At 40.7% G+C, this 20,191-nt stretch overlaps 2 protein-coding genes across 2 annotated transcripts in view; both read left to right on the top strand.

Annotated features, from left to right (window-relative positions):
* LOC135933816 (protein NLRC3-like) overlaps positions 1-20,191 on the top strand; it is a 225,038-nt gene that overhangs the window by 83,672 nt on the left and 121,175 nt on the right. The gene's annotated exons all lie outside the window — the stretch shown is intronic.
* LOC134643111 (vascular endothelial growth factor receptor 1-like) overlaps positions 19,630-20,191 on the top strand; it is a 66,862-nt gene continuing 66,300 nt past the window's right edge. The window contains exon 1 of the mRNA XM_063495344.2: positions 19,630-19,852. Within this exon, the coding sequence (XP_063351414.2) occupies positions 19,822-19,852 (31 nt within the window). The 5' untranslated portion in view covers positions 19,630-19,821. The remainder of the gene's footprint in view (positions 19,853-20,191) is intronic.

The raw sequence follows: 20,191 nt of genomic DNA on the forward strand, positions 1-20,191 counted from the left end.
TGCACATCAAACTCATGTGATGGTTCGTGCTGACAGCGTGATGGTGTTTTTTAGACAGTAGGAAGTGCTGTGAACTTGTTGTTCCTTCAGACACATGAGTGGAAGGAAACCTGGGACCAGCTGAATGTGTGATGTGTAAACACAACTCCTCTGTTTTCATGTGCACAAACATTATTGTTCCAACTCATCCTGCAGCAGGTTCTAAAAGAGTTGATGGAAGCGCGGCTGCTCTTATCAGCTTTATGGGTTAAAAGAACAGGACTTTTACTTCTGTGCAGGTTTCTCACCTTTTAGTTTACTGCGGAGGAACAGAACTCCACCCAGAACCAGAACCAGGAGAACCACGGAGACCAGACCTGCTACAACTGGGACCAGGAGAGAGGGAGGAGGAGGAGGACAGTGAGGAGGAGGATGGATGATTGTAGGAGGATCTGCAGGAGAGATGATGAAGAAGGTTCAGTCAGTTTATTATCAGGTCACAATGTTACATTAGGTCTTTTAAAACAGGAAGTGATGTCAGTGTTCTGACCTCTGACCCTCAGAGAGCTCTCAGGAGACTTTCCACCCTGATCAGTAGAACATGAGTAGAGACCTTCATCAGAATGCTGGACCTTAGTGATGATGTGCTCTGGTTTAGTTTCTTTAGGTCGAGGCCCTTTAATGAAGAAATAAGCTGCCACTGTGGCACCATTACTCTGCCTGCAGCGCAGAATGACATCACTTCCTGTCCTCACAGGAAGTGCAGGGATCTCCAGGATGACACCTTTATCTGACCAGCAGAGACAAACAGAGTTAATGAGAGCAGAGTCACACAGAGACAGAGACACAGCTGGAACATCTCACCTGTAGTGTCTGATTGGACACTGAAGGAGACGTTGTCACTCTGCTGTCCAGAGGAGTCCTCACACCAGAAAGTTTCACTGGGAGCAGAAAGATCCACAACACAGTAGGAACCAAGAAGCCTCCCAAAGCCTGGAGCTGCTCCACAGTCCTCAGTGAGTCCTCCTCTGGTCCTCACTGACCATCCATCAGCTGTCTGTCCATCATCAACACAACTCAGAGACACTGAAGATCCTCTGAAGACCTGCTGAAGGTTTGGACTGACAGACAGAGACACTGGAGGACACACACACACACACACAGAGTCAATGTATTTGAGTTCTTGTTGGAGTCTCACTGATTGTTTTCACTTCATCGACTCACCTGCAGAAACAGTCGGTGGAGACCGCAGCAGCACACACACACCTGTAACAGGAGGACAGACATCACTAAAGGTCACAGGTCACAAACAGGCAGACCACAGTCCAGACCCAGACCCTGTCACATCCAAACCAAAACCCAAATCAGATTTTCAAACCTGCAATCAGCTGATGTGACTAACGTGGTCCTTAAAGAGCAGTTTGTAAGAAGAGACCTTCCACTTTTCCACTGAGACGAGTTTCTCAGCTATGACTCTGAGCTTCGTCACCATGTTTGGCTCCACACACTAAAGTCAGGCACTTTTCTCCACAGTCAACATCATCACAACTAAATATGGTTCCCAGCTGATCAGTGAGCTCCTCCACATGTGTGTGAGGATGGCTCTGACTCCACTCAGCCCAGGGTTAAAGTTCCCTCGCTTGTTTTTCTTCCTTTCAGCTGATTGGTCAATGTCATTTGGGTATCTATCTATCTATCTATCTATCTATCTATCTATCTGAGCCATAGATAGATAGCCAGCTACCAACACTACGTGAAGTACCCTCAGAAGATCTACGAGATATGATAGACAGATGAGACGATACCTACTGCAACCATAACAAAGACTAACCAGCTCATCTACACCACGGCAGGAGAGATTTGTGAGATGCTTGGCTACAGGGAGCAGTGCCCTCCATGGCACTGAAGGAGACTAGAGGCCAAGGTCAAAGTGTCATGGAGGGAGGTTGAAGTGGTCTTGAGCAGCAGTTATCCAGGGTTTATGATCAGCATTTAAGTTTTTTCTTTGGACATATTTGGTTGTTTTCTCACTGTTTTTCAGTTGAGTGGAAGTCAGCAGGAAGTCACATATAGTTAGTAGGATTAACATCATACTCAGAATAGGGTGTTTTCTATGGCCTGTGCTGTGCTCTTTAAGGTGGATGGAAGGGCCAGCACTGAAAATCCACCCACACACAGACCTGTAACTACCCCCATCACTCTCAAGACAAATGGGTTGAAAGGGGAGTGAAAAGAGGCAGCAGTAATACTTTTTCACATATTTGCCTTAATATTCCTATTTTCCCTTAAAGGAAATCCCCTCCAGGAAGGCTGTAGTCTTATCTGTGAAATGGTGACATTTGTTCTAAAGACCAATCACATACATAACAGTGGCACAGTCAGGCTACCACGCTTAATTTAGTCAAAGGGATGTTTTATGGTTTGATCACCAGGCGTTGTGTTTTACACCTTTTCATATACACAAAGACCTAGACCACCGAAATCAGTATTTTAAAATGCTTTTCCAGCTTGTTTAACCATAATTATTAGCTTGTAGTCACTTTGGTGTACTGGGAAATTATTAATGTGTATAAAAGTCCTATGTTTTTATTTAAATTCATGACCTGATGGTATTATTTTTGTAAACTGTCGTTAAACCATGTTAAATTGTAAATTCTGGAAATGAACGCCAATTAAGTGAATATAATAACTAATAACCTAAAACACTTACAGCAATTTAAGTGACAGTTACAGAGTTTTTCAAGCTACCTCTATAAAAAGTGAACAAAGAAAGCATCATGGCCTTTTCATCAAACATATTAATTCTATATCAGCCAACACAGTAAAATACTGAGCATGCTGAACTGCCAGCTGTAAAGCTTTTCTGTATTTATAAAACAAACTGTAACTTCACAGCTCACACAGCACTCCATTTATTATTCTAAACACTGAGGCCAGGTTAACTAACTAACAATGTGTCAGGGTTCCTGCACTGTAAAATCTCATATTGTGTTTAATTAAAAATATTAAGTAGACTGAACTCACTTTTTATTAGAACTCATGGTGTTCTCATAAGTAAATATAATAATTTCTTATTTTGTAAAAAGTTTTCTGATTGTCATTTTATTTTGAAGATTTTATTTTGGAGCTAATAGGTGACTTCACTTCCTGTTCCGAAGGGTGCAAAGCAGGAACTGCTAAAGAATGTATGCCCCCCCCCCTCTGGTGTTGCTGTTAATAAAAAAAAAAGGGAAAAGTAAGCAGCAAACCAAGTGTGTGCATCATTGAAAGAACATGGGCGAAGACATGGTAAATGGTAAATGGCCTGTATCTATATTTCCGATTACAAGGCGAACTCCCAACTCTTGAGCCACGATCGCCCCCAGAAGAAAGAAGAAGCAAACTCTTCGAGCTCAACATACCAGTACTTTTTATTCTGTCTTAAATTAGAAAAACTAAGTCTGGCACACTTTGCTCCCCCTCCCTCCTCTTGTGTTTAGATGTTGTGCTGTCACGTGACGTAACTTAGACGCTTTGGGGGTTGTTAAGTTGTTTACATATTTACATATTTTCACCAGTTGTTTTTGTTGTTGAGAATTGTGTGAGATTATTATATTATCTTATGCCACGTTATACCCCTAATTAAAGATTGTGAAATCATTATGTAGTTTTAGTTTGCATTATTCTCCTGAATTAGAAGAAGGTGATAACTATTACATTTATTTACATAGTAAAAGCGCTATACAAAACAGGCCATTTACCATTTGTTAAACTGATTTGTATTACATTAGACTGCCGATCTATTGTGAATGAATGATATTGTTTTATGATGCATTATACTGCTGAATTATAATAAATACTTTTTTCAGAGAGTCATGGCCTTATTCGTCTGATTAGAAGAGAACAGAGCATACCAGAGAGGTTTTCTGCCCCATCTCATCAGGAGGAAACAAAACAGGAAGCCAAGGCCGTCACTTAGGCGCCGTAAGAGAGAAAGAATGTGAATGTTTAGGTTTTCACGACTAGGTGGGGGCCAACAGAGGCTATAAGAGTTTGAGTAACCCTCCACCAGTTTGAGATTTGCTGTGACCCTCTGCATGCATGTCTCCCCATCGGGATGGGGAGTAATTGTTGATTAAGCATTTATACATCGTGTATTGTCCTTCCTTCAGCCGAAAGATCGAAAGAATTGGGAGGATTTCACAATTGTAATTTTTGTATTATAGTTTCTCAACAGTACTTGTTTCATTTTGTTTACTGGTTTGCGTGCATTATTTTACATTTTTAAAAAAATTAAAATTAAAAAATACATAACTATACCACCATGGAAGACCCGATGGCATTTTCATGCTTCACAGCGATACTGGCCCGTATTTACTTGGTATCGGTTTGATACCAAAATAAGAAGTATCGCACACCACTAGCAGCTACTAGATGAGAGCCCAGTGTTAGGGGGCGGGGCTTATTTTCAACCAGCTTTTATAACATATGAACTGCATATTCTTAACCTCTGTATTTATTTTAATTCTTTGTGGCAGCTTTTCACATTATATCAAACTAACTATATTAGTAATTGTCAGTGACATTTATATTAATCAGGCTGAACTTTAATCATACTTTAGATCAAACCCGTTTTACTTATTGTTTCCCTTGTGCTTTGGTTTCCTGTCTTCTGTTATTAGACTTGAGGTGTGACTGCTCTGTGCTGTTGCTGATGACTCCAGTTAATTCTACAAGACATGCTGTGTAAGTAAACAAACAACAACAGTTTGGTCTGCATTTCTTCAAAGATTATATCCCACAGACTTAGTTTAGAGGGTCTACACTGTCTACACTGTATATAGTGAAGTCTGCAAGTTTTGAACAGTGGAATTTGTTTTGTTTTGAACAAATTATTCTGCAGATCATCAGAATGAAAGTTGTTGTATCATAGGAAAGAAAAGTTATTGGCCATGTTTGCATAGCCCTTTTTTAAAATATGCTTTTGTGTTGTTAATTATTCTTTTTGAATCATATTTGCAAAACAGTGTTATATTAATATAATTTACTAAAAGTTTTTTTTTTAAATTTAGCAGAACTTGGCATGTTTGTTAGTGGATGAATAATCAGTATGCACAGTCAGAAACATCAAGTTATTGTTAGAACTGTATACTTGAAAGAATAATTTGTCTTAATATAGTCATCTTAAGTAAGCTTTACTCTGTTTTTTTGAGGCAACAAGTTTTATTAGTTTTTTTTAGTTCTGGGAACTAATTAGATTTTATAGTGTGGATTTAGTCTCTGTGTCTCCCTCTGTCCTGCATCACAATTTCCCACATTTCCCGCTGTGTGTAGTAAAATGGTTCCATTCAGTTTAATGATGATTAATAAATAAGCGTAGCAGCTCTGAGCTTGACTCACCGAGGAGCAGAGAGACACACAGAGTCTTCATCGTGTCTGGATGATGACTGAACATCAGTCTGAGCAGCAGGGAGACAGCTTCAGCTTCATCACTTCCTCTTTAACACATGAAGTGTTTTACTGGCTGAACTCCATGTGGCCACACTGTGTGGTTGGTGAGGGTGGGGCTTACTTTACTGCGCCACAGCCAGTAGTTATCATGTACCAAGCTAAAATTCATCATATTACGATATCATCTGTCACATCTGCTGCTACAGGTGCTAATGGCATTTCTATCTACATATCCATGCATTTTCTTAACCATTTATCCATTTCAGGACTGCACAAGCAGCTGCAGCCTGTACAAGCAGGACAAGAGGTGTGGTGCACCTGTGGAGGTTGGCGGTCCACCTTCACAAGCTTCACTTTCTGTGCAGAAAGTTGCCTCCACATTTCCAGTGATGTGATTGGCTCAGGTTGAAGAAGACTTTAACACTATTAACTGGCTAACAGTGAAAATTTTTTTAGCAGCAGTGAACTCTGTCTCGTTTCTGTTTGTGGTCAGCAGCATGAGCTCCATCCTAAGGTTCTGCTCATATTTCACAGATAGATAAATATTTGTTTACATCATCTATGAAACACATCCATATTTGTCTTCATCCATAAATGCTAAAAGAAAAGAGCAGCTGATGAAAAGCTGTAACATTGCAAGCTCACCTATTTTAATGTCATTTTGCTTTTTTAAATGTTTCATATCAAAAGCCATAGAAATACATCTGAAACATCTAATAAGTGACCCTGCTCTGTAAAGAAAAAAGGAGGAAGCTCCACAACATAAATAGACACAGGTTACTGAGAAAGGAAACAATCATTTTTTTCACTTCTACATTCTCATACATCATTACTGTTTCTGTTCTGTGATGAGCTCTGAAAACTGACTGAAACTCTTCAAATAAGCCATTCCTCTGTTTGACAACTACTCTTTCAAGGATGTTTCATATGAAAGGAAGGTTGGAGATTGGCCTATAATTAGCTAAGACTGCTGGGTCTAGAGATGGCTTTTTGAGTAAAGGTTGATCATATTTAAGATTGAAGCATTAATTAATGGCAGGTCTTCTTTGAGCAGTTTTGTAGGAATGGGCTCTAAAAGACCGGAGGGCTTTCTTATAAAGCAGCAAACTAGGTAAAATTATTAACAAGATAATCGACCTCTGTTGGAGTAGTGTTCAGATAGCTGCTCTGCTCTATGTTGGTACAGGGCATTGAAGATGATAACAGTGGGTGGATTATATTCTTAAACTTAGTTACAGCACTGTCAGAAAAACAGAGAGGACAGATGGTTTGAAAGAGGAGTGAAAGAAGCCACCTATGTCCACTGTGAATGACCATCTTTGAACAGAGACGGTGGTTTAGGAGACCAACTGTCTGCCATCTATAACCCAGTTCTGCGATCCCTTCTGTCACAGTCTGGCGGAGGCAGACTGTATGGAGTTACAAAGAGGACCCAAAATGCAGACACTAAAGGAACTTGGAACCAAAACTCGGGTATTAACAAAAGGCGAGCTGTTTAATGAGGCTGGTAAAAAGGGGACAAACAAAGGGCAAGGCAAACTGAAGCAAAACTAACATTAAACTAAACTGGGTGAACTAAACAAACGACAAGAAAAACCTGGACATGAAACTTGGAAACATGGTGTGGAGACCATGACGTGAACAACAGACAACCTGAAAAAGAATGAACAGAAACACACAGACTAAATAGGGCTTTGGAGCATGATGTCACGGGAGGCCACGCCCCCTCCCGCCATGACAGTAGGCCAGACAAAGCACACGGAAGCGTCAGCTATGGTTCGTACGTGCTGTGTTGTCGGTTGCAACAGTAGATCACACGATAGGGAAGGCAAGAAGCTGGAAAATGGGCTCTCTTTTCATCGTTTCCCCTCCTGGATGCAACGGGAGGGATCTCATGTGTCTGATAATACTAAACGAAGATGTCAGGCTTGGATTGCAGCAGACAGATGAGCGGATATCGAGTTCTCTGCCATCCCCAAACGAGAGCTGAACCACCTGAGAATTCATTTTGAGCGAGTAATAGGTTTGCATAACAAATTCAAAGTGCTACACACTACAGTGCCAATCCTGTGAGGGTCCAATCACGTGAGGGTGAAGACACAACACTGCTTGATAAGATTGTTAAGGTGTGCTGTGTTTTGGTGAACATGTGCCCCAGTGTGTTTGTCAAACCAGGGCCAAATGAAACTTGCTCTTGTTGAATATTCATAAAACTGCTGTGTTGCATGTACAGTTCATTGTAAATAATTGTACTTTCTCTAAAGTGGTTTCAATAAAACAGAAAAAAAGTATGTGTATTTGTTTTTTTTATTCAAGATCTGTTCACATGCACTTAGCAAGTACATACACATGAAAAGCAAACTATTTACATGGCAACGCACAGCTGGCATCAATCATGAATCGTTCATCTAGAGCAAATTTTGGGCCAGGTGCTGAGGAGAAGTCAATGTTATGTGCAACCTCTGGCTGTATCTTGGTCATATGGTCAACGTACTCACAATGTGGAGGCTTAAAAACACCCAAATATTGTACCCAACCGTTTGTGAATCAGATGTGCGCCTCCAGGAATTTATAATTGTGAAAATGATTTCCACTACGCGCTGACTCCACAGACAAGGTACGCGAAGATATCGGGATAGGACAACGGCGGTAGGCTGTCTGGGTTTCCACTCCACTGCGTTATTTCATACGGGTCCACATTACCAATGCACGCTATTTTTTTCCAAGTACCGTCTCTTCACTTCTGGGTGCAATCGGTCGCGATACAGCCCTTTCTCTTTTGCGCTGATTTTAAGCATGGTTCTGGCAGTCCCGCTTCCAACACAGTGTGTTTGTTTTGATTTGTTGCCTTCTGACATGGCGCCACGATCCCACAATGCACTGCGGCGTGACGTCAACTCCAAAGCCCTATACACACAAGGGTGATTAGGGGAAGTGGAAACACATGGGGAAACAGCTGACACTAGTCTGACATAATGAGACAAAGGAAGCAAAGCTGACTAAACTGACATAGGACACAGACCTTCAAAATAAAACAGGAAACAAAGACGCAGACAAGACAATATAAACTTGACAACATAAGACACGCAGGATGAAACACAAAGGTTGAAGGAAACTTAAATACAGGGGAAGAAAACACAAGGAGCCTAATAACCAAATGATCTTTGCTAATCTAATGAACTTAAAGATAAACAACATCCAAATAAAGTAAAACTTAAAACGCTGGGTCAACAGACCCAGGAACATGACACCTTCCCAGACGCCCTAACGCCCACTCACATCCTGGGCCATCTGACCTCAGGAAATCACATGGTAGGGTGGGGTTAGGTTTCACAATGAGCTCACTCGAAACCTTGGTTGGTTGTGACCTACACCCGTTTTCGCACCTCAGCTCGTGTGATTAGGTAGATCAGGGGTGTCAAACTCACTTTAGCTCAGGAGCCACATGGAGGAAAATCTATTCCCAAGTGGACCGGACCGGTAGAATGATCACATATATAGCTTAAAAACCACAATTTTGGATTGTTTTCTTTGTTTTAATACGATCCACATAAAAATAAAGCCGGAGCCTGAGGACAGTGAGTTTGAAATAGTACAAGCACATCATCGCTATTAATAATGAAACGTCTCAAGTTTATTTAAACATTCTGAGGACAAAGAACACACAGAAATTCACAGAACTATATCAGGGTGTCTCATGCATAGTTTATTTGACTCCTGATACCGGCCATCTTTTAGCGTTCATCATCAATATCAGGCGTCATATCCTGAGCAGCAGCCAACTTCAGGATGTGATTCAGGTTCTTGTGCGTGAGCCTTGAGCGCAGCTTTGCTTTATTTATGCTCATGACAGAGAAAACTTGCTCACAAAGATATGTTTCCGAACATGCACAACAGTTTTGCAGCGAGGGCCTTCAAGTTGGGGTAATCTGGCAAGAGATTCTGATAGAATGTATTCAAACCAGCTGCGGCAAATTTGCCCTTCAAATCCGAGTCACACTGCAAGTCTATTATTTCAAGTTGGATCCTGACGAGCAATTCAGAGGGATTCATGGTGAACGTCGTGCAAAAAACTTTGAAGTCTTTCTCCAGTGCACTGAAAATCTGAAATCGTTGCTCGAACTCTAGTAACAGTGACGTAATTTTATCTTTGAACCGCTTCAGGCGAGAAATTTGGGTGTAGTGATGGATGCAGACCTAAACTTAGAAAAACACATTAAGACAATAACAAAGTCAGCTTACTATCACCTCAAGAATATTTCAAGGATAAAAGATCTGATGTCTCAACAGGACCTGGAAAAACTAGTCCATGCATTCATCTTTAGTAGGCTTGATTACTGTAACAGCATCTTTACAGGTCTACCTAAAAAATCAGTCAGACAACTACAGCTCATTCAGAACTCTGCTGCTAGAGTCCTCACTAAGACCAAAAAAGTGGACCACATCAGTCCAGCTCTGAGGTCTTTACACTGGCTGCCTGTCCGTCAGAGGATAGACTTTAAAGTTCTGATGCTGGTCTATAAAGCTCTAAATGGTTTAGGACCGAAATACATCAGTGACCTCCTGACCCAGTATGAACCTTCCAGATCCCTCAGGTCATCTGGATCCGGTCTGTTATCAGTCCCCAGAGTCAGAACCAAACACGGAGAAGCTGCATTCAGCTTTTATGCTCCATATCTCTGGAACAAACTCCCAGAAAGCCTCAGATCAGCTGAAACACTCAGTTTATTTAAATCCAGGTTGAAGACTCACCTATTCTCAGCTGCATTTGAATAAAGCACCAAATTAACACTTTTAAGCTTAAATTTCAAAACTTACATTTTAACTACTGATTTTATCTACTGTTTTTTTTTTTTTCCGCAAAGCCTTCTGGTGCAAAATACAGTGAAAAGTCCAAAAATCACATCCTCCATTTGCAGATTGTGCTTTATCTCTGAACTTTGACAGCACGGGACCAGTCCACTCCAACCATGTCCAGTGCGCCGACGAGTGCGGTGAAAACATCAGCTGCTGTTGTTGTATCTATCATCGGCACAAACTCCTCGGTGAAACTAAAGTAAAACTCAAAATGCAGGGTCAAAAGACCCAGGATCGTGACATAAATACACCAAGAAATAATTAATTAAATGTGTCAATAATTATTTAATATTGGAATTGATTAATCAGATGAGTATTTATGACACATTTAATTAATTATGCATTAAATTTGTCAATAATTAATTAAAATGTAAAATAAATAATTAATGAATTACATGTGTCATAAATATGTGTTTAATTAATTAATTACAATTGTAATTAATTTCATGATGTATTTATTTAATTCATTTTGGCATTTCTGGCCCAGTAACTTTGTTTTGTACTTACATTACTGATATAATCAAAATAAATTGTATTTGTTGTTCTGTGACAAGTGCAGTCTCTGATTTAAACAACACATTTGTTTTGCCGTCAAACACATGAGCTGGAATGTTGTAATATTTTAAGGATGCTTGTTTCCAGTCCAGGCATTGCTGCCTGAATGACTGTCATGGATTTAGCTGATCCAAATGTAGGTGCAGAAGAAAGTCTTTAACTTCCCTTCAGTACAGTGGCAGTGGATGTGGGTTGGAGATCCAATGACCTTTGACCTGCAGGTGACCATCTTCACTGACCACACCATCTGTGATGGAGGACTCATCTCTCCTGGTGTCCTGCAAGCAAACAATCAGATTCTTTAGAACAACAACTTATTTGCTTTTCTAAAACGTGTTTTTCTGCATTTGCTATTGAACAGACCCCCATTTAGACAATCTCAGATATAATCTTTGAAGAAATGCAAACCTAACTGTTGTTGTTTGTTTACTTACACAGCATGTCTTGTAGAATTAACTGGAGTCATCAGCAACAGCACAGAGCAGTCACATCTCAAGTCTAATAACAGAAGACAGGAAACCAAAGCACAAGGGAAACAATAAGTAAAACGGGCTGATCTAAAGTATGATTAAAGTTCAGCCTGATTAATATAAATGTTACTGACAATTACTAATATAGTGTGGTAAGTATACTGTAACCAAAATCGTTCCCACTCAGTTGATGTCTTTGTGTCCAACAGCTCCTTTTCAAGACTTGTAAGAGTTTGATATAATGTGTGGAGTGCTGGTCCCGAGCCTCAAAGACAGGAAGAAGCAAGCAGAGGGAGAAAAACCTTTGATCCTAATGGCTGTGCAGCCGTTATAACTTAGAACACAGAAGGTCAATGTAAACCTCATACAACCAAATTAGACTAACACATATAGTATTAAAAACACCATCTACTGCTGTGTCTGAATGTTTGGTATTGTCAGTTTAGGCCTACAGAGATATGTGTTTAAAAAAGCACTGCCTAATTTAAATATAATCATTACGCGCTTGTTAAAAGCTAACTTCCAATATATAAAGATTCTAATAAGCAAAATGACCACATAAAACATATGGCAGGTTTTATATGTAACATAGGCAACCCCAAAATAATTCTTATGATTCAACTGTGGAATTTAACTTCATTCTTTATTAGGACAAGCTACATTACTTTATTTCCAACTATAAAGCCAACCTGGACTTCAACCATTTAATAAGCCACTAATCTGGTTTATGGCTTTAGATTTTCACAACAAAACTCGTGTCTAAACTCATCTTTTAACAAAACAAATATTATTATTATTATTATTATTATTATTATTATTATTATTATTATTATTATTATTATTGTTGTTGTTGTTGTTATTATCATTTAAAATGGAATAAAACAGTAATGTTTGTTAAATGCAAAAACAGCTTATGCTGCTAAAGAAAGGCCTAGATATGAGATGCCACACATGTTCAAAAGCTGCCACAAAGAATTAAAATAAATACAGAGGTTAAGAATATGCAGTTCATATGCTATAAAAGCTGGTTGAACACAAGCCCCGCCCCCTAACAGCTGGGCTCTTATCTAGTATCTGCTCACTTTTCTATTTCATATTTCATATTCCAGAAAAAAATGTGGCCTCCATGAACATGAGGACTGATCTGTGAGAGGAGGAGGAAGGTAGTGACGTGGCACTTTCAAACCATATCCTCAAAATTTCCAGCTTACTTAGTATTTCTAAGTTAAGATAACTCAAATAAACTGAGGTGATCAGCTTTTTGAATAAAAAGTACTGCAAACTTACTTAATAACAAATTGATAAAATTGATAAAAATTGAGTTCAGTCTACCTAATATTTTTAATTAAACTCAATATTAGATTTTACAATGATACAGAAATATCAGACCTAATAAAATAGCTGCTTTTTGCTCCTGCCTCCTCAGGTCTTTGACTTCTGTGATGAAGCTTATGTGTAGGTTCAATGAGGAGATTTGTAATCACTGCTTCATTTTTCTTTTTTTTACATCAGACCACTTTCTGACATTGTTGACATTTTGTTGACATTTTCTGACATATTCTGACGTTTCTGACTCAGTGCTGACATCATAACTCTAATCCAATCATCTTCTTACCTGCCTTTGTTGAGCCAATCACTGTCCACCCTGCATGCATTAAATTTGCTCTCTGTGACTTTCCCTTTCAGAGCTCCATTGAAGCCTCCATCTTTTCTTCACCACCAGTTTCTTGAATGTATTATTGTAGGGTCTAACTAACAATAAAGCACTTTGAGGCCACTGTTGTTGTGATTTGGCGATGTATAAATAAAATTGAATTGAAATTGAACCCAGGGATTGCTGTCCTACATCTGATCATCACTGGGATTCTGTTCTGCCATGATTCATCAGAGTGTAACAGCCCAATACATTAATACATGTTCTAGGTTCTCTTCCTCCGAAACAACTCTGTAGAACTCAGACTCCCTGCCTGCCCTCACATAAGCTCTGCTTCCCCTCTTATCACAGTTCTCATGGCTCAGTGCATCCGTTCTCCTACTGTTTGCACCTTCTGACATTTTAATGTAATTTTGACCTTATTGTCAGTCACCTGTCCTGCGCCTGTGTCCTTCAGTTCACCTGTCCTTAGTGTGGTTTGTAGCTACACTGTAGGAAGAGATAAGTGCATAAAATAGATTATTTCTATCATTGTGGTAAAACGCATTATTGAGGTTAACACTAGAATTACTGAGCCTTTTTTCCCTGGTGCAAGTCCCTACTACTAGATTTACTGGCCTGCGCAAATTTGCGTAAATTCCCCCCGACCTTAACACCTCTTGGCACCCCGCTGAGATTTTCACAGGTCTTCAGCTCCACTGTTCTCCTGCTTTTGTTGTGCAAACACACCCTCCCCCAACCCCTAACCATGAGAGATTCAAGTTTTTCCTTCCCTGCAAGGCTACTTTCCTTCCTTACCTGCCTGCATGCCTGTCCATAAACATATATACACAGAGTTGTACATATATTTATATATTTATATAGCACACCTTATATAATATGCATAAAGTCTAGTTATACACACAGACACATCTATATCATATATACACACACACATATTTATATATATATATACATACATATACATATATATATATATATAAAATGTTTGTATAGTGCACTTTCTATACTGTGCTCTGTCCACTTTTTTGCAATGACAATGCAGATTTTCCACTTGTGGGACAAATAAATGCAGATTTGCTGTGTGTGTGTGTGTGCGCAACATTGGCATTTGTTTACTCAGATCCAAGGCAGGCCAAACCTCTGTGTTACAACCTACATACAACAGACACACATTCACAATATATGGGTACACAAGTCTGTTTTATTTCAAAGTGTTTCAAACTTTACATCGTTTGCAGACCCAGTGTCCATCATCCCTGCATTTGGTACAGGTGAATTTCTTACATGTTGCACAGGTAAACCTGCTGTGATTCCTGTTGCAGCTCTCTTGCACCTGGCACTGCGTTGTCTTTACAGTCCCTGGCACAGCAGCTGCAGCAGCCTGCCTCTGTGCTAAGATTTCCTTGTGCTGCATGAATCGGCTACGAAGTTGCTGAGCTAGAAGACTCAGAAACAATCTTCTTTTGCCTGTCCACCCTGTACATGCCTTGTACAAAATGTAGGCATTCACTGCCGCCAGGTCCAGCATATTGTAGAAAACCGCTACTGGCCACCTGCGTGTTGCTGATCTTACGGAATACATCCGTGCCATTTGGTCCAACACGTCTACACCACACTGTAAAAGCAGAGCGAGAGAGTCATGAGTATATGTTTTTTTTCTATAGGCCTGTATAGCACACATCAGAAAACATTGTAGCACTGGTGTAAAATTGTACACACATTCACATACCTTCATGTGGTTGTAGTCTGTTATCGTGTTGGGTTTCCTCTTTCTGCCGTCACCGATCGTCACGTCTTGGTGCATGGAACTTAGAACACACACAGTCTTGTTTTTTTTAGGTGCATAAATTGTCAAGGAGACACTGCCACTTCTAAGCACTGAAGTGGAGAATACCTCTCGCTTTGCAGTATCTTTTGCAAGTTGAGGAAGTTCACGCCGGACTTTATTCACCGTGCCCAGTAATGTTGTTTTGCGCTGCAGCAGTCTGTGCGACAGTGACAGTGAAGTAAAGAAATTGTCCGTTGTGACATTTCTTCCATCATCCAAAAACGGCCCCATCAGTTTCATGACCACGTTCTCTGCCAGCCTCTCTCCTTTCTGACGACTGGGGTCCTTTCCCAAGTAAGGAGATGCACTGCAGACATATTTGGTGTCCAAATCCGTGGCCATCCAGAACTTGATCCCAAATTTGTCTGGCTTGGTTGCAATATACTGGGTGAATGGACAACAAACCTTGGTAGGGAACAGCTGTTTATCTATGGTCATGTGTTCCCCTGGAGTGAAACTCTTAGCACAGTTCTCGTTGAAGCGTGTCCAGATGTCGGAGATCGCTGCAAATTTGTCTGTTTTCACCCGTTCTGCCCGCGTGTCCCTGTCATCAAATCGAAGGTGTTGCATAATTGAAATGAATCTATCTCGGGGCATTGTCTCTTTGATTAGTGGCACCAGAAAACTTTCTGACCAGCAATCCACAATGGCACCAACAGGACACATGATTGCTCTTACAAACAGGATTGAAATGGATGCCATCAGTTCATGAACTGACAAATTCCAGTCCGGCTCTGTTCTGCGGGCTTGATGTACCGTGCACTCTCTGATGGTCTGCAGCATTCCCACGTCTAACAGGCAAAGGAAGCTTTGGAGCACACTTGTAACTTTACGCTGTCGGAAGATAAACAAATAGAAAATGGTAAATTTACATGAACCTCACTCTAAATGGGTTTATATAAATATCATATATAATATGGCAGTGACAAACCTTAGCAGACTCTGTGGGTCCAGCTTGCGCAGTGAAGCACGAACGATTTGCTTCTGCACTGGGCCTTCCAATGTCCTCCTCAACCCACACAGTGCCGTCTTTTGCCGTGTGGTTCTGGCTGGGCTTCCCAGTACCACGGGGCCTCTTCCGTGGAGGCACGTTGGGTTCTTGTTCCGTCTCATTTTCAGATTCTTCTGAGGAGGTATCAGTGGCCTGCTGGACAAATGAAACCTCTCCTCCATCAGAATCTGCTTCGTCAATTTCCCGAAGTAAGGCCAAAGCCTGTTGCGTGGAGAGGTTCTTCCTGCGTGGCAGTGATACGGAGGCCATCCTGATGTGCGTTCTCAGAAATGCGAACAAGAAATGATTCTCCGGCCTGGGTCGGTCTGCTTTTATGCACAGCACTGTGCTGTAGGCAAGCAATGCCACTCCCTCACATACACAGTGACGATGGAACAATGGAAGATCTGTGCTGAGAGTCAAGGAAGGGGCAAATGTGTGTCTTTTATATTTGCAGGTCAGTCAATGTGTGGGATATTTTGTATAGATACAGCAGGCATTTCTGAAAGTTGTAACACAGAGGTTTGGCCTGACTTGGACCATTCTTTCCTTCCCTGCAAGGCTACTTTCCTTCCTTACCTGCAGCGTACTATACACTATGGTAGTTTCTATGTGCAATATTTCTCATATGCAATATTAGATCTTGTCAATCCTTGTCACTACATTGGATGCCTGGCCATAAACATATATACATAGAGTTGTACATATATTTATATAGCCACACGTTATATAATATGCATAAAGTCTAGTTATACACACAGACACATCTATATCATATATATATATATATATATATATATATATGTGTGTGTGTGTGTGTGTATATATATACACACACACACACACACGTAGATAGATAGATATGTGTGTGTGTGTGTGTATACATACACCAATATTTTTGAATACACGTGTCCATATTTATGTTTCCAGATTGTTTGTATAGTGCACTTTCTATACTGTGCTCTGTCCACTTTTTTGCAATGACAATGCAGATTTTTCCACTTGTGGGACAAATAAATGCAGATTTGCCGTGTGTGTGTGTGTGTGCGTGTGTGTGTGTGTGTGTTTGCGTTTGTACAACATTGGCATTTGTTTACTTACATCCAAGGCAGGCCAAACCTCTGTCTTACAACCTACATACAAAAGACAGACATTCACAATATATGGGTTAGAGATGGCACGATACCACTTTTTTATGTCCGATACCGATACCGATATCATAAATTTGGATATCTGCCGATACCGATATTAATCCGATATAGTGTGTTTTTTAATCAATAAAACTGTTTTTTTAATATCTTGCTGCATTTTGTATAAGTTCATACTCAAGTTTAAATAAACAACAACACTAAAGCTATTCTGTTATACCTGTATGTAAAAAATACACTGCACCCAAAATATTTCATAGTTCAGCAGCACTGATCAATCTAATAAACTTAAACCTACTCCATCCTTCCTATTCTGGTATTTTAAAGAGTACTTAGCAGAAATATTAAGCAACCTAACTAATAGGGTTGCAAACTCCCAGCAAAAAAAAAAAAGGGAACCACCCCCCACCCTCTACCTCATGATGCTTAATCAACGTAATCAACTTTAATTTGATGCAGTGTGAAAAAAAATGCACAGAAATAAATTATTTTTCAAGAATAATTAAATAGATTCAACATCTTTCTTCTACAGAATTGCAGACTGCACAGATGGTATCTTCCCAAAGGAAAAAGTACTATAGCTTACTAGGGTATATTAGACTTAACAGTTACTATATACAGTAATGGACTTCTATACATTTTACATCAGATTAAAACTTTGGGTGTAAGATTCAGATAATTATTTATTAAAAGCTAGACATTTTAAATGAGAATAAGAAAGATAAGTATGTCTTTGTGCCCCCATTTTCCCTGTTAATGCCCTATTGGCCCCCCTGGCTAAACTTTGCTAGATCCGCCCCTGCACAGTTACCAGCCGTCAGCTGCGTAGAAAAGGATCCTGGTCTAGAAAGTAATATTAAATAAATTCTAACGACAGCTTATCAAGGTTAAACGCGCTGCTGTTGTTCAGCCGCTGGTTTCCTCTTTCTGGTGCAAAGTGGGCCAAAAACAAAGAAGAGAGACAGACTCGCGACAGAAAAGCCGATCAGCTGATCATTAAACAGTTTCATGAAGTAGCGGCAGGAGAGGGAGGGAGAGAGAAGAGGCAGTCGCTCCATATATCGGTTGTTAAGCTTAACGCAGGTATGCTTTACTAACATTCAGAGATGAACTTACACACTTGCTTTACTTCTCTCTGGGATAACTTCCTCGGAGATGAAATGCTGGTTTGCTAGCGAGGCTACAAATACACACAGCCGCTCTATCACGTGAGCACACTGCTCCGACATGCTACGGTTATGAGCCGAGTTTTGTGAGGTGCTTTTTAATATTTAATGGATCGGATTACATTTTTTATTTCTCACCGATATCCGATCCAGCAATTTACGTCAGTATCGGACCGATACTGATACCTAATATCGGATCGGTCCATCTCTAATATGGGTACACATGTCTGTTTTATTTCAAAGTGTTTCAAACTTTGAAACGAACCTTGGTAGGGAACAGCTGTTCCCTACCAAGGTTCGTTTCAAACCTCAGAACCTTGGTAGGGAACAGCTGTTCCCTACCAAGGGAACAGCTGTTCCCTACCAAGCATTTCTTGCAGCTGGCAACAACGGTCGTGCATTCAGTATAGTTGTGACTTCCGCAAAAAATGTGGTCAAAGTCTCATGAGTAAGTTGAAGCATTTCTACCAGGCATTTCTGAAAGTTGTAACACAGAGGTTTGGCCTGCCTTGGATCTGAGCAACTCTGAGTGAGCAAATGCAAATGTGCCAGGCCTCAAGGTTAATGGGTGGTTTGCACAACAAAAGCTTGAGGAGAAACAAGCTGACGACCTGTGAAAATCTCAGCAGGGGTACTTAACACCTCGGGACTTGCACCAGAAAATAAAAAAGCCAGTAATTCTAGGGGGTGTTGGGTTTAGGGAAGTTACGCAAATTTGCGCATGATAGTAAATCTAATGTTAAAGTATGTATAATGTGCTTTATTAGTACACCGTGTACTTCAGACTGTTTATTACAGGGTGTGCAGTTGTATCTGTGCCACAGCAACACGTTCTCACTCCCTAAATATTTTACGCTATGTCACATATCGCCAACATTTTACGCTTTCATGTACCCAAGACGTTCCTAAATGAGGAGATCGGAAAAATGAGAAAACATGAGAACCGTTTGGACTCAATCGACACAAGTTTCTTCATTTTCTTAAAATCGCTCTGGAAAACAGTATTTTACGTCATTTCACTGCTGGTTAAGGTTAGGAATAAGGTTATGGATACGTTATGGTTAGGGATAAGGTTAGGTTTAGGGCTGGAATACATGGCTGGAACGTCTATTACCGCGGGACCGTCACTCCACTGGAAATCATCCATAACGCGGCGAGGACCATAAGAACGCGGAAGGTCCTCAGGAACGCCGCGGGACGTGACAAATCGTCCCGGGAGTGATAACAGGCTCGCCACAGACTCCGGTGTGTGGGCTCAGTTCACAGGAGGAGGAGGAGGAGGAGCAGCAGACGTGTTTCACTCCTTTCTCTTTTTAATGATATTCTTTTATTGGAGCATCTTTAACCTTCACGCAGTCTGTGAGTGTTACAGCTGCACATCACTCTTTATTTCTCTTTTTAATGATATTCTTTTATTGGAGCATCTTTAACCTTCACGCAGTCTGTGAGTGTTACAGCTGCACATCACTCTTTATTTCTCTTTTTAATGATATTCTTTTATTGGAGCATCTTTAACCTTCACGCAGTCTGTGAGTGTTACAGCTGCACATCACTCTTTATTTCTCTTTTCCCTTTATCTTGTTTTCGACACTGTAAGGAGCTTTAAGTGTAAAGTTTATCGGGGAGGAGACTTCCGGGGGAATCGAAACTTTTCTTTTTGGGTCTGTGTCTGAGAACGGTCGGTGGTTCCAGCTGTCGGTGGTTCGGTGAGGGTCAGCTGTAACGGGACTGTTACCGAGGATGAAGATGATGATCGTGCTCCTCTTACTCAGTAAGAAAAGCACACACACACACACACACACACACACAGAGAGAGAGGTGGGTGTGGCTTCATACGTAGCGTGTAGCGGGTCCGCTGCTGTTATAATCGCTCACGTTCCTTATTCTGTCATCGAGCTCGTTCATGTGAGCTCGTCTCCGCGTCCTCCATGCAGAGCGGATCCCGAACTTTCAGCTGGTTTTGTCACACACACCTATCACGTGTGTGTGTTTGAACATGTGTATAGTACAGACAGGGCACGGCCTGTGACCGTGAGCTTGCTGCTCCACCCGCAGACCCCCTCTCGTTTCTCCCGGGACGTTCTAAAAACAACCCGCGATAGGGGAAATC

Source organism: Pelmatolapia mariae, linkage group LG15 (genome assembly GCF_036321145.2).
Source record: "Pelmatolapia mariae isolate MD_Pm_ZW linkage group LG15, Pm_UMD_F_2, whole genome shotgun sequence".
In the NCBI taxonomy this organism is placed as follows: domain Eukaryota; kingdom Metazoa; phylum Chordata; class Actinopteri; order Cichliformes; family Cichlidae; genus Pelmatolapia; species Pelmatolapia mariae.